The sequence below is a fragment of the Cynoglossus semilaevis genome, chromosome 1 (genome assembly GCF_000523025.1).
Source record: "Cynoglossus semilaevis isolate Cse_v1.0 chromosome 1, Cse_v1.0, whole genome shotgun sequence".
Lineage (NCBI taxonomy): Eukaryota > Metazoa > Chordata > Actinopteri > Pleuronectiformes > Cynoglossidae > Cynoglossus > Cynoglossus semilaevis.
In genome coordinates, this window is record NC_024307.1 from 18491834 (window position 1) to 18504171 (window position 12338).

The following is a 12338-nucleotide window of genomic DNA, read 5'->3' on the forward strand; positions in this document are numbered from 1 at the left end:
AGTCCTCCCTCCTTAGCTCCATGTCCAAACATCTCAACCGAGCATCTGACTTTAGCTCCAAGCTGTTCATCCTCTGCCGTTTCTCTAATCTGCTCATCTCTGCTCACTCCCGGAGAAGAGCTTGGCATCTTCATCTCGGCTGCGTTTCAATTTCAATTTGTTGATTTTCTGCAGTTGTTGAAAGTAATTATAAATTGTACAAAGAAGTGGTGAAAATAAAAAGGCCGACAGTGGAGGTTTTCCAGTGGGTCTGCGCTGCTGCTCACGCCAGAACGGACACTGACAGACGGGTGGAGATCACGTCACTGCCTTCTCTTTGTGTGAGAAAAACAAACCCTGATGTTTTCAAACTCAAACTAAAACAGCAGTGATTTATTCACCAAAAATAAACCTCTGAAGTTTCAGAGGCTGAAAATTTAAAGCGAAACGTAGAAGGACGTCAGCTGCACGCGCGCGTGTCCTCGGGCCATCATCTCTCTACGGCTCAGACTCAACTTTCAGAGCAGTTTCATCGCCTCCTCCTGCAGATTCAAACCTCCCGCCGCGTCTCCTCTCTCTCTGACCTGCAGGCTACAACTGCTGCTCCTCTTCTGATCTGCTCCTGCTCCCGCTCCCTGGGAGGCTGATGGACGGGATCAGCCGTCTGTGGGTGACAGACTCACTGTGGTTCTGACACGTCTCTGACAAGGTGAGACTCTCTGCAGAGAGGAGAAAAGACTAGCACTCCCCCACGACCCAGAACACCTCCACCTCCACCTCCAACCCCTCCACCATCTCCTCCTTTCCTGCTGCTCCTACCGAGCCAGTATCATCTCATGACTGACAGCTCAGAGTTGTTCTCCCCTCTATTTGATATGAACAGTGGCAAAGAACACAGAGGATTTATATCAGAATGACTTTCCTCACAAACGCCTTGCTGGATTTAAGTCAGGGCGTTCTCTCAGGGAACGAAGGACTCGGAACGTCACGCTTCCAACACGTTGAATCTGCCATGAGTGGTTAGAATCAGAGCTGACACCAGAAGAGAAATGGAGTTTGAGACGCAGAGCTGAGCTGTCATCCTCCGAGGTTTAGGTCCACACAAAGACCTCTAACAGCAGAGACGTGTGGTGACGTCAACCAGCTCTGCTCCCAGGAAGGAATTTAATCTTCATGTAAACACACACAGTTGCTAACTACTGACTTTAAACCAAAGTCAATAAATAAAATCAATATTGTAATATCATGTGGCAAATGGTATTATTTGAAGGTCTGACATTTAAAGAAGAAGATCAGAAGAACAGCGGGGGAGTGGGGGGTGGGCGTTCAAATCCAGTAGACTCACAGACACTCCGGGTGATCCACAAATCTGCCCATCATCATTAAGATCAGCACAAAGAACAATCACTTCCCCAGCACAGACAACGCAGGCCTTAAACACAGCCTGGAGATCAGAACACCACTGTGGTTTGGACTTTAAATGTCAAGTTAATCCTCGTCAGTTGGATATTTCTGGTGTAAAGACGCAGAAGTCTTTTTATCAGTGGAAGTAGTCATGGGTCAGTAAGTCAAAGGCAGCTGATGTTCCTGAGATTCATTGTTATCATCATAAGCGTTTTGGTCTGAGGAGTTCTTCTTCCCCTGAGGACAGGAAGACCTTCACTGTGAAGAGACGTTAGCTGCTGCTGCTGCTGCTATGGTCAGAAACAAATATAAATCAATTTGGTATCTAACCTCTGCGTGTGTGTGTATTTACTTCTTGTATGAACCTCTTCACTTGGACCGAGGCCCAACGGTGTAGACCAGGTCTATTGGGACTAAGGTTCGACTGTGACATCACACTAAAGCTGGAACAGACATAAGCACATCAGCTGCTGCACTTTACTGCTGCTGTGGTGCAGGGTAGTTTGTGGTGCTTGTTTAAGGCACCAGCATGGCAGGGACTGGAACCAGCAACCCTATGATCACAAGCCCATTCTTTAATCCACACTCAGGGTCCTAACATCTTCTGCAGGTCACTGACAGTACTGTTGGTTATTCCTGTGGTACTGGTGAAGTTCTGGTGTCAACGTGAGAAGTCCATTAACAACTGGTTACATCTGGTTTAGGTGAGTTCACATCAAACATGAATCAGTCATTAGTCGAGGTGGGCCTTTGGTGGTAATTGTTGAATTACCAGCCGACTAACATGTCGGAATTAATGAAAAGGTGCAACCAGAATGGAATATGCAGAGATACATGAGGTGTCTCAGTTACAGCTAATGACCGAGCACACACATACACACATATACACACGCACACACACACACACTCAAAACCCTTCAAACTGTGTACACGCGACACGTTTCACCTGCAGAGGCAGGTGCACAATTACTCACACTAAGATTCAACACACACACAGAGAGAGTCACAGTCTCTCTCTCACACACACACACACACCTGCGACAAACAAGAACTGGTTCTGAATTAGAAAAACACTCAATAATTTTACCACGACCATCTCTGTGCGCGCGCACCCAAAATCAAAGGCATAACGACAACGACATGTATCGTCCAGTGAGTGACGGCTGCTGGAGTCCAACAACACACTAATAAAATAAAACGAAATATTCCCGACATTCCCATTTCCACAGTGACAGTCAGTGTGAGGATCAGCGTCAAGTTCAGACAAACAGCCAGAACCACTGAGCTCACACCGTCACAGCCACTACAACCAACACATCAACACATCAAGGCGTTTGATCCTGGTGAAAACTGATGAGGAATAAAGTTGCACTCACCGACGAGAACCAGCTGCAGGAAGTACAGTCCCAGGAATTCCATCTTCACTGGAACAGACGGAAATCCCTCTGGAACGATGTCACCGCGCGTGTGTGTGTGTGTGTGATCCAGAAACCCACTCTCTGGTCTGACGGAACCGAGTCTCAGGAGGGATCAACTGGCATCTATTTGTCAGGAGAAGCGTGGACACGGAGGCACAGAGGAGGATCCAGCACCGAGCTGCAGGAGGAGACGGAAGCAGGAGGAACAGGAGGGAAACGCTGCTGCATTTTTTTAAAAAACTAACTTTTCTTTCAAAATCGCTACTGAGATCCAGGAACCACAGCGAAGTCACGAGAACCCCGATCCAGGAGGATGGAAATAGAACCAACCGGTCCGTCGGGGGGGGAAGCCTGTGTGTTCAGAACATTGGCGGCCGTTCCTCCTTGCTCCTCCTCTGCTCCTCCTCTGCTCCTCCACCTGCGCGCTGTCTGCAAACTGCGGAGAAATGACGGGGACGCGCTGCCGTGCGCACTCACTCCGACTCGTGGCTCCTTGGACTGCGCTCCGGTCCAGCTCCAAGGCTACGTGTGCGGTTCAGTTTCATTTAGGGTTCGATCCCGCTGGTTTAAACTAGCCAGTCAGGGCACAAGTTAAACAGGACAAAGTTAAATCGATAATCGATTCCGGAGCTTGTAAATAAATAAATAAAAACGGAGTGAATGTGAATGTGGTGCAGAGAGTCAGCGGTGGGGAGGAATGGGGGACTCGGACCGGTGCCGGTAAAACCACAGGACTTCTCCTCCTTCTTCACACTCATCTCCTGCTTATCTCTCTCCTCCTCCTGCAGAGGGGAGAAACTGCTCCTTTATTACCTGTCTTTACATCAGCAGCAGGGTGTCTTCAGTCCAGTCCAGGATTGTTGTTCACTGTCCACATACGGACCCGACATTAAACCTGGTCGGATTAGGACCTGTTTTCATCATCAACAATAAACTGGTTTCATTTGAAAGTTGGAACTGAGCTGTTAGAGAGTGAGGAAGTCACCTGATCCAACCCGTCCACCAATCCCACTGATCAAACACTGATGAATCCAATCCATGATCAAACTGATCATTTTAGGACTCAGCTCCTCACTGGATCATTCTCTACATCAGGGTCACCGTACATATTTGTCAGAGGAGAATTCTTCTGGACAGACAACTTAGAGGCAGGACACTCAAATAAAATAAAATAAAAATCCCATTTGTTCTAATGGGATGTAAATCAAGTCTTTAATGGTGGGGAGACTTATTAAGTCTCAGGTGTTTTTTTTCAGGTTCTTAAATAGTTATTTTATAAAATATCATTTTATATTTTATAATATGATATTTTCTCTGTGATACTCACAGTTTGATCGGGCAGGGTTTGGTGGGCCACATTCATCTGTAGTTTTACCCTTTACTCCAGGGGGCGCTGGAGTCAATCCCAGCAGCCGTCAGGTGAGGGTGGGATTCAACCTGTACAGACAGTCACAGAGTCACATGGGGGGGGACAGATGCATCGGACATGCAGACTGACTTGCTGTTATATATTTTTGCAACTTACCTTGAACACGAACCCTTACTTAGAGGGATATCATTATTTTGTTGGTTATTGTGTACTTAACCAGAATAGAATAGATTATCCAGAGTGTAAAAACCTGCCCTTATGGAAAAAGGAGCCTGACTCTGGAGTCTGCTCAAGGACAGAAGGTTCTGCAGGTCAGGTGATGAAGGTCAGGGTGACCAGGAGTTTAATCCAGCAGATCAGTGACTGACGGTTTCATTTACTTCAGCAGCTGCAGCTCAGACTGTGAGCCACAGAGAACGAAGAAAAGTAAAAGTAAAAATGATGCATATGGGCTGACACTGGTATTGTCAGGACAGTCTGTTCTCCTGCACACTGAGGGTTCCATTCCCAACCTTCAATTCATCACTTCCTGAGTGAAACAGACTTGAGCGCAGGAAACAGCAGCAGCAGGAGGAGAAGTCTTTACAAGTCAGCCAAGAAACTTTCTGTCTTTGCACCACATTCTGGACACTTCTGATCACTGCTGCCAATCATTAAACATTTGCAGTATATTAACATTTCATTGACTAAACCTGATCTCAACTCTAGGACCAGTTCATTCAGAATCAGCTGGAGGTTTTCCTTATTCAATCCTGTAGCAGTGGAGTGTATTCAACTCTGTTGAAGCTCAGCTTTAATGCACTGTAGCTGAGCAGCACTGGATGTCTTTTCTTACCACAGGGCCTTGCACTGATTGGATATATACTGTATGACAGCTTGTCTTCTGCACAGTGATTGGATGATTGAAGTTTTTAAGCAGAAAAAAAATTATTGGGAACATTTAAAAAAAAAATTCTAAGTCCAAAAATTATTGGGAACATTTAAAAAAAAATTCTAGGTCTGTCCTTTGTAGCCTGTCGTGCGCTGTTAGCTCGGTGATATAGACCACATCCATTTGTATATATAGATGAGAGAACAGTTACAGATTTGTTTTCTTTCATTTTTCTATAATAACTCTATCTGTTCTCATACTGTTCTATAATTGTTCACCTTTACCCTAGAGAACAGATTTAGGTTTAAATAATCAGTGTCTAATTTAACAGATTAGCGACCTGATCTAAAACACGCTTCGAGTGTATCGTGTAAAGAACTGTATTTCTAAGTTAAATAGTTACAATTGCAGTGGTTTTAGCTAAATGTGAAGCTCAGGATTAGATCTGGAGCACGGCCAACTTCCAGGATCTGTTGAGCTTTGTCGACCTGACTGCAGGGTGAGAAGTGACTGGAGGGTTGGTGGGAAAGAAAGAAGAAGAATCTGAAAATCAAATCACAGCACATCTCCACTTGTTCAAGATCACCCTCACCTTATCTTCTCCCTGCCAACATCCATGAATCACTGCAGCAGCCGGGAGAGGACTGAGTATTGATCCAAAAATTTAGGCTCTACAAAAACCTGCTTCTGATCTGTCACCTCTAACACATGAGCACATGCAGCTCTGAGATAACCCTGTGGTTCACATACAGGAGAACTTGGTCCACAACCAAGGCTTCAGCTTCTAAAGAAAGAAAACATATCCTCTGAACTAGTCTGTACCAGAGCAGGAATAAGTTTAATAAATGTTCCAGAACATTTTATATCATCTTCAGCTGATTTTATTAAAGTCTCTCTTGTAAAAGCACAGAGAATCAGATCTTTGTCAAACACAAACCTGGCAGAGTGTGGGAAGACGAAGGAGCTGAACTCAGCGTTGGTTACATATCACTGCTGATGGTTCTCAATCAAAAGTCATGTTTCTCTTCAACAGTCTGGTTAAACACACTGTCAGGACGAGTCCACAGTCAACTCAGGAGACATGATGGACAGACGAGAGGCTCTGGACACGATGGACATAATAGAGAGAACCCTTCCCAGTGTGTGTGTGTGTTTGAGTGTGTGTGTGTGTGTGGGTGGCTACTAACAAACTTTTGTTGTATGGCAAGAGCACTGACCACAGTTTGACCACGTGACCCAACCTGCAAACTTTGAAACTTTGAAACCCTTGAGTCCATCAGTGCTGACTCAGGCCTGCAGGTCCATGTCACCTGTCACAGGAAGAGAGAACATGGAGTCGACAGACTGAAGGAGAAAGAAGAAAAGAGTGAATTAATGATCTGCCCACACATCAGCGTGGGACTCTGACTCCGACTCGCTGATGGAGAAACACCTACGTCTCCTATTCAGCAGTGATGAAGCTGAAGATTCAAGGTCTGAGTGAGAGACGACACACAAAGACTGGCATAAAGTCTTCATAAAGGACGTACGGAGAGAGTACATGATGGAGACTGAAGGTCGAAGCACACGCACATGTCATGTGACCTTCGTGTCTGCAGATACACAAACGCAGTCCTGTGTTTGATTTCAAACCTTCATGTTTGTGACACTTCAAGTCCTGTCAGTATCATGGTGTCAAAACAGCTCAAAACAGCTTAGAACATTCTGGCACTTTTTCACTGAGTTTGTACTGACACTGAAGCACAGAGACGTCTGCACGCAGAATGAGAATAAGAAGGGGACGATTTAGATTAAAAAAAAAAACACTTAACAGTAGGTGTAAAAACTGTAAAGCCTACAAATACATAATCAAGAGACAATCAACAAATTAATTTAGGAGCTGTTCAAATTTGAGTTCATCACCTGGCACAGTAGAGGAGTTGATTTTTAAAATACCATTTTGTTTACACTTGGTGTGAAACTGTCAAACACACAGTTACAATCGAAGAAGAAACGTAGGAACTGTGCAAAAATGTAGTTCATTGTCAGCTACCTGGAACAACAGCTCCTCATGAGCGCCCACTGCTGTTCAAATATGTCAATGTTGTTTGTGATCCTGTGGAAACAAAACCCCAGCCTCAGTCTGGCCTTCACACCCTGTAGTCTGTCCCTGTGTGTCAGGTACAGTAGATCGGCATTGTTGCTTCTCCCATTAAAAAGTTCAGGAGGTGACATTTTGTTTCTTCTGTTTTTTAAAAAAAAACAACTCCACAGATAAAAATGGGGGATGCAATGACACCGTGTAAAATCCTCCACTGGAGATCCCCAAGCCTCTTCTTCAGTGGAGGTCTGTAGAGAGTTCTCCACTGAAGAAGGAGAAGAAGGAGAAGGAGAAGGAGAAAGAAGTCTTGTTCTTTCAGCAGCTTCCATCTGTTTGTGCCAGTCTGAGTGAAAAGAGAAACGTCCACAGCTGAATGATCTCAGCTCCTCAGCCTCCATCTGGACCAGAGACACTGTTTACTGCAGAAACTGTAGTAATCAGTCACTGTACCCGCATGAAACGCACAGAAACGCACACCATACACACACACACACACACACACACACACACACACCGTTCATCAGTAGCACATTTAAGTTTTTAAAAATCATCATAGGACAAAAAATTGTTTTTGCTAAAAAAAAATATAAAAATATATAAATAAAAAATATATATTTTATAGTAACAACTTTCAAGAAAGTGTTCTACATTTTCACAATGTAAATTTGTTTCTAAAATGGGTATTGTTGTGAGCAAAAAGTTACCAAAAATGCATATCCAAAATGTATCAAGTGACATACAAAAATATCTCCTAAAAAACAAATTTAAAACAAATTTAGATTTTTCTATACGTATAAGTGACTTTGGAGTGATAATTTAAGTTAGAACTAGCTTTTAGCCATCTTTCTCTCCATCTCCATCTCTTTTCCATTACATTATTTATGGGATGTTGGCATTTGGTTAATTTCTTCGTTTTTATTCAACTACTGTTTGGACACACTTGAAACACACGCAGTTATCTTTTATGTACGAGTATTAGAGACTTCCTCCACTCAGAGCTGGCCGCACAAACCAGCCCAGACCATCTGCTGCTCCTGGTGCTCATCTCCAGTCGTCCGTGTCTGCTGTAAATATAATGTATAGTCAGTAACGCTGCGCTGGGATCAGTTTATGATGTTAACGACCTGCTCCCCTCCTGGGCCAGGATTACAGCAGACACCGACGCCTGTGGAGCAGCAGCCTCAGGTTTTGGTGCTGATGCTTCGCCTCTCTGCCGTCACACTGACTCTGTAAACACTCCTCCTGCTGTGGCTGATATTAGACACACATTTGCTGAGCGTTATGGGCTTCAGAAGCAGGAGCAGCAGTTAGCGTGAGCGCTGATCTGAGCCGTGAGGANGAACGCCTCTGCAGAAGGACAGAAGATGTGGAACCAAAACCACATGAAGATGTTTCCACTGGCCTACATGTCCACATCCTCACTTAACCAGAACTCACCTGTCTGTACAGGTGTGTATGCATGTGTGTGTGTGTGTGTGTGGGGGGGGGGTTGCTGTGTTTTTACTTTCAGAACACCATAAAATAGTACCAGGAACTGTGCATTTACACCACAGTGAGAAGAATGTCAATTACTATACCGGGACTTACCAGCAGCTGTGCCTTTTGTCACTGCAGGAACCATTAGGAGGCGACTCAACATTTAACCCCCCCCCCCCCCCCCTTTTTTTTCTTCAAGTAACTGTCGTATTGACAACTGAAGGAACAGCAGCAGTTGCAGTAACTAATAATAATAATAATAATCCAGGATCTCAGGCTGGTTTTTATCCTGTGGAAATGGAAGCCGCAGTAATACGTCTGTGGTTCAACAGCCAGACCAGCATCTGTCAGAGGCTAAGTCATAAAACTCTGCTCATAAAAAGGCAGCAGCTTTTATATCAGCTGGGATTTAAAATTATTCTGGAAAAATGAAATCCCTGCTGACACTCTGCTCTGAGAACTGGTCAACAACTGCTCACATGACTGACACCAACACCACAGAACTGTCTGTACCTGAGTCCACCACCAGGAAATCTTCCAGGAACATGTTCCTGGTCATTTCAGGTGATTCTCACTGCAGCGTGTCCTTTAACTGTTTCTGGTACTGATCTAGAACTTTCAAGTCTAGAACTGACTTCTGTCTTTTTTGACAGGGTTTTAGCGTGTATGCTTCAGTGTCAAACCTGTTGTTCAGACAGTGTGGATTTAGGCAGGTATGGATTTCCTGTCTGTTAAAGAGATGACAAACAAATGAATGAACCTGAACCTGAGTGTTGGACTCACTGCTCTGCTTCAGCTGCTTCTCTCTGGATCTGTGTCGAGGGTTAAACTCCTCAGGGCTACATGGTGGAGAACATCTCACTGCTGTCCAGCTGCTGTGGAGCTAATGTGTAAATGTTCCCTCACTTTAGATCTATGTGCTGTAAAAACACAGTGTTAGGATGAAACGACTGTGATCCCAGAAGCTCGGTTACCTCTGTGGAAGAGCTGGTCTGTTCGTTCCTTCTCTGGCTTGTACGGAGATTAGATCAATATTTTTGGTGTCTATCAGTAAGAGTTTTGAGATTAGCACAAACAGACATGAGCCTGGAGGTGAATGTGAAATAATTTACTGCTTCACTTTGAGTTGAATTGATCACCTGTTGAGTAAGTGTGCAGCTCTCAAACATCACAAACAATATGCAAGTCTGAACTTGCATATTGTAAGGAAATATTTCTGTCACTCACCTACGCTAACACAGTGGTGACATCACAATCTAGGACATAAAATCATCAGAAGAGTCTGACTGACACCTGGGAGCCAGAATGAAGGGAAAACAGTTCCCAAAAAAACAACACAAACGAAAGAAAGTGAATGTAGCACAAACCAGTGTATGGAGTACAACTGGAGAATGTAAACAAGGCCTTCTTTCCTGCTCGCCAACAAGTTCCCGTATGAACGTTTTGGCTCGTTTTACCGCCGTACATCAGAATGATGTAACAAGACTTTCGTAGTAAACTTACAGAGATGGAGACATAACCACGAAACAACGCAGGTCAAGAACGCCGTAAACTGAGGACCTCCTGCAAAACTCTATTTCAACCATCCTACGGTAACTTCTGGTTACTTCCTTTTGTCACTAAGTTCTCTGTGGAAGGAAAAAACATCAAAACTTAAGTACAGAAAAAGGTCCTTAAATGCGTTTTCAGGGAAACCAAATTATTTGACCTCCTCTACGACATGAAGAATGGTCGATGATGATAGGACCAGGCAGGATCACAGCTGGATCACAGTGAAGTCGCTGTTGGCGTCTTCATGTGACTGTTGCTGCCACTGCTTCTTCTTCTTCTGCAAAAAGTGTGAGTTTGTGTAGAACAGCTCAGCTCCAGCAGCCTTCCTGTACTGTGTCCTCCTTTGGTCTGGTATCAGCATTCTGGATGCGACCAGAGTTTCTGTTCTGCTGATGCTGGAACAGCTTTGATCAGGGGCCGTGGAGCTAGGGCCTGAGGCCCTTAAGTGACGAAGCAGATATTAGTGAGGCAGCGAGGCAGAGATTAACCTGAGTCAGCTGAAAGAAAACTGATCCTCACTGTTGCAGCTTTCAGATAGGAGAAGAGTACAAAAAAAAGAAAAATAATAACGGTGGTCAAGGTGAAGGTTTTTGTCAGGATTCGAGAGTCTGAGGATCTGAGAGTCAAAGAACCAGAGAACCTCAGAGTCCAAGAGTCACAGGGCTGGAGGAGAACACAGCCCATGGAAATCCTGTATCTGGGAGGAATGTTGAGGTTTCCTGATGTAAAATACACCAAGGTCACACTTTCTCAGCGATAATCTGCAGATGAGAGTCTGATTTTCCGGGCTTGACATAAATATTTGATATAGTTAAACGTAACCTATGGCTGTGAAGTGACTTTGTATGATTTTGTCATTTGTCATTCTGCTGTTGCAGATCTCCACTAACGTTCATTTACAACTAGGAGCACTCTTTGTTCAGTTCTTCCTCTTTGGTTCAAACGTCCAGTTTTATCCACACTGTTGCCTCAGATTCCCTCAGACCCCGATCCATCAGAGGATGAATAATTCAGGCCAGAGTCTGTAGCTGCTGGACAGCTGCCACGTTTCAACAGTCATTCTTACCAAACTTCACAGACCTTCAAAGAAGCGTCTGACCTCCTGTAGGCTGTTATTGTCAGCGCTGTGATGTTTAATATCTGCTGGGAGCGGCTTCTGTGATGTCCTGCAGTGAAGTTCTGCCTTTTCAGGCCGTGTCCTTCGACCCGCATTGGCGTCTCCGTTCTAACGGGCTCAGGAGAGCGGCGGTGACCTTGTTGTGCTCAGCTGTAAACTGGTGCACGGAGGCAGAGAAACAGAAGAAATAAAAGCAAAGACTCACAGCCATGAATCTGATTTTACTGCTGCAGCAGAACAGAGGGAATCTGCTGAAACCAACAGAATTCTTTTTTTTTCTCCTTATTATCATTGGATGTTGGTGAAATGTTTAGAAACGTGGGCCTGATTCACCTAGTGTTTGTAGGACGTGCTCAACTTAAAAAATAATTTATTCATAAGATGTTTCTGCACTTCCTCTAAAATATCATTATGTGGCTGAAATGGAACTTGCACCGATGTGACCAATACATTTACAGTTTACAGAACCTGTAGGCTGTGCTACGGTCTGTGGGGTGAATAGTCAGACTGTAGACTGTACTGTAGACTGCAGCCCTCTGAATGGGACAGAGCCAGAGAGTCAGCTGTCAACAGACATTTCTGTCCATAAAGACTCAGTTAAGTCTCACACTGGACCTTTAACAGCCAGCTCTGTCTGTCTGCTCCGAGGCCACTCCACTTTAGTGCACTGATGTGGGTTTTTACTCATTTTAATGGAGTTATTCTGGATCTTCAGTCTGGGACACACTGGAGGACGATGATGTTGATGCTGTAGAAGAGTCGTGGGAGCTTCTGGAGAAGAGAAAATATCAATCCATGATGGAAATCAACCTCGCAGTCAAATGAAGAGCTGGGCTTCCACAGTCCGGTGTGTTCGCTGCACCTCGGCATCTTCTCCACAGCCTCCTAATTCCTCACACACCAGCTCCTCCAGCGCGACATGTCTTCAGAGAGACAAAGAGCAGAGTTTTCCTGCCACTCCGTTGGAGGCTTGAGTGAAACGTCAGGAGGATGAGGAATGGCAGCCATGTCCAGACAGAGGACAGCTTCCTCACTCTGCCCGCCGCTCGCCTAGATCAATAAATCAGCTCAAG

General features: G+C 44.7%; 1 protein-coding gene across 1 annotated transcript in view; it reads right to left on the bottom strand.

Annotated features, from left to right (window-relative positions):
* The window catches only part of gfra4a (GDNF family receptor alpha 4a), a 105629-nt gene extending 101572 nt beyond the window's left edge, over positions 1 to 4057 (bottom strand). The window contains exon 1 of the mRNA XM_008316414.3: positions 2760 to 4057. Within this exon, the coding sequence (XP_008314636.1) occupies positions 2760 to 2802 (43 nt within the window). The 5' untranslated portion in view covers positions 2803 to 4057. The remainder of the gene's footprint in view (positions 1 to 2759) is intronic.
* Positions 4058 to 12338: the final 8281 nt, after the last annotated feature.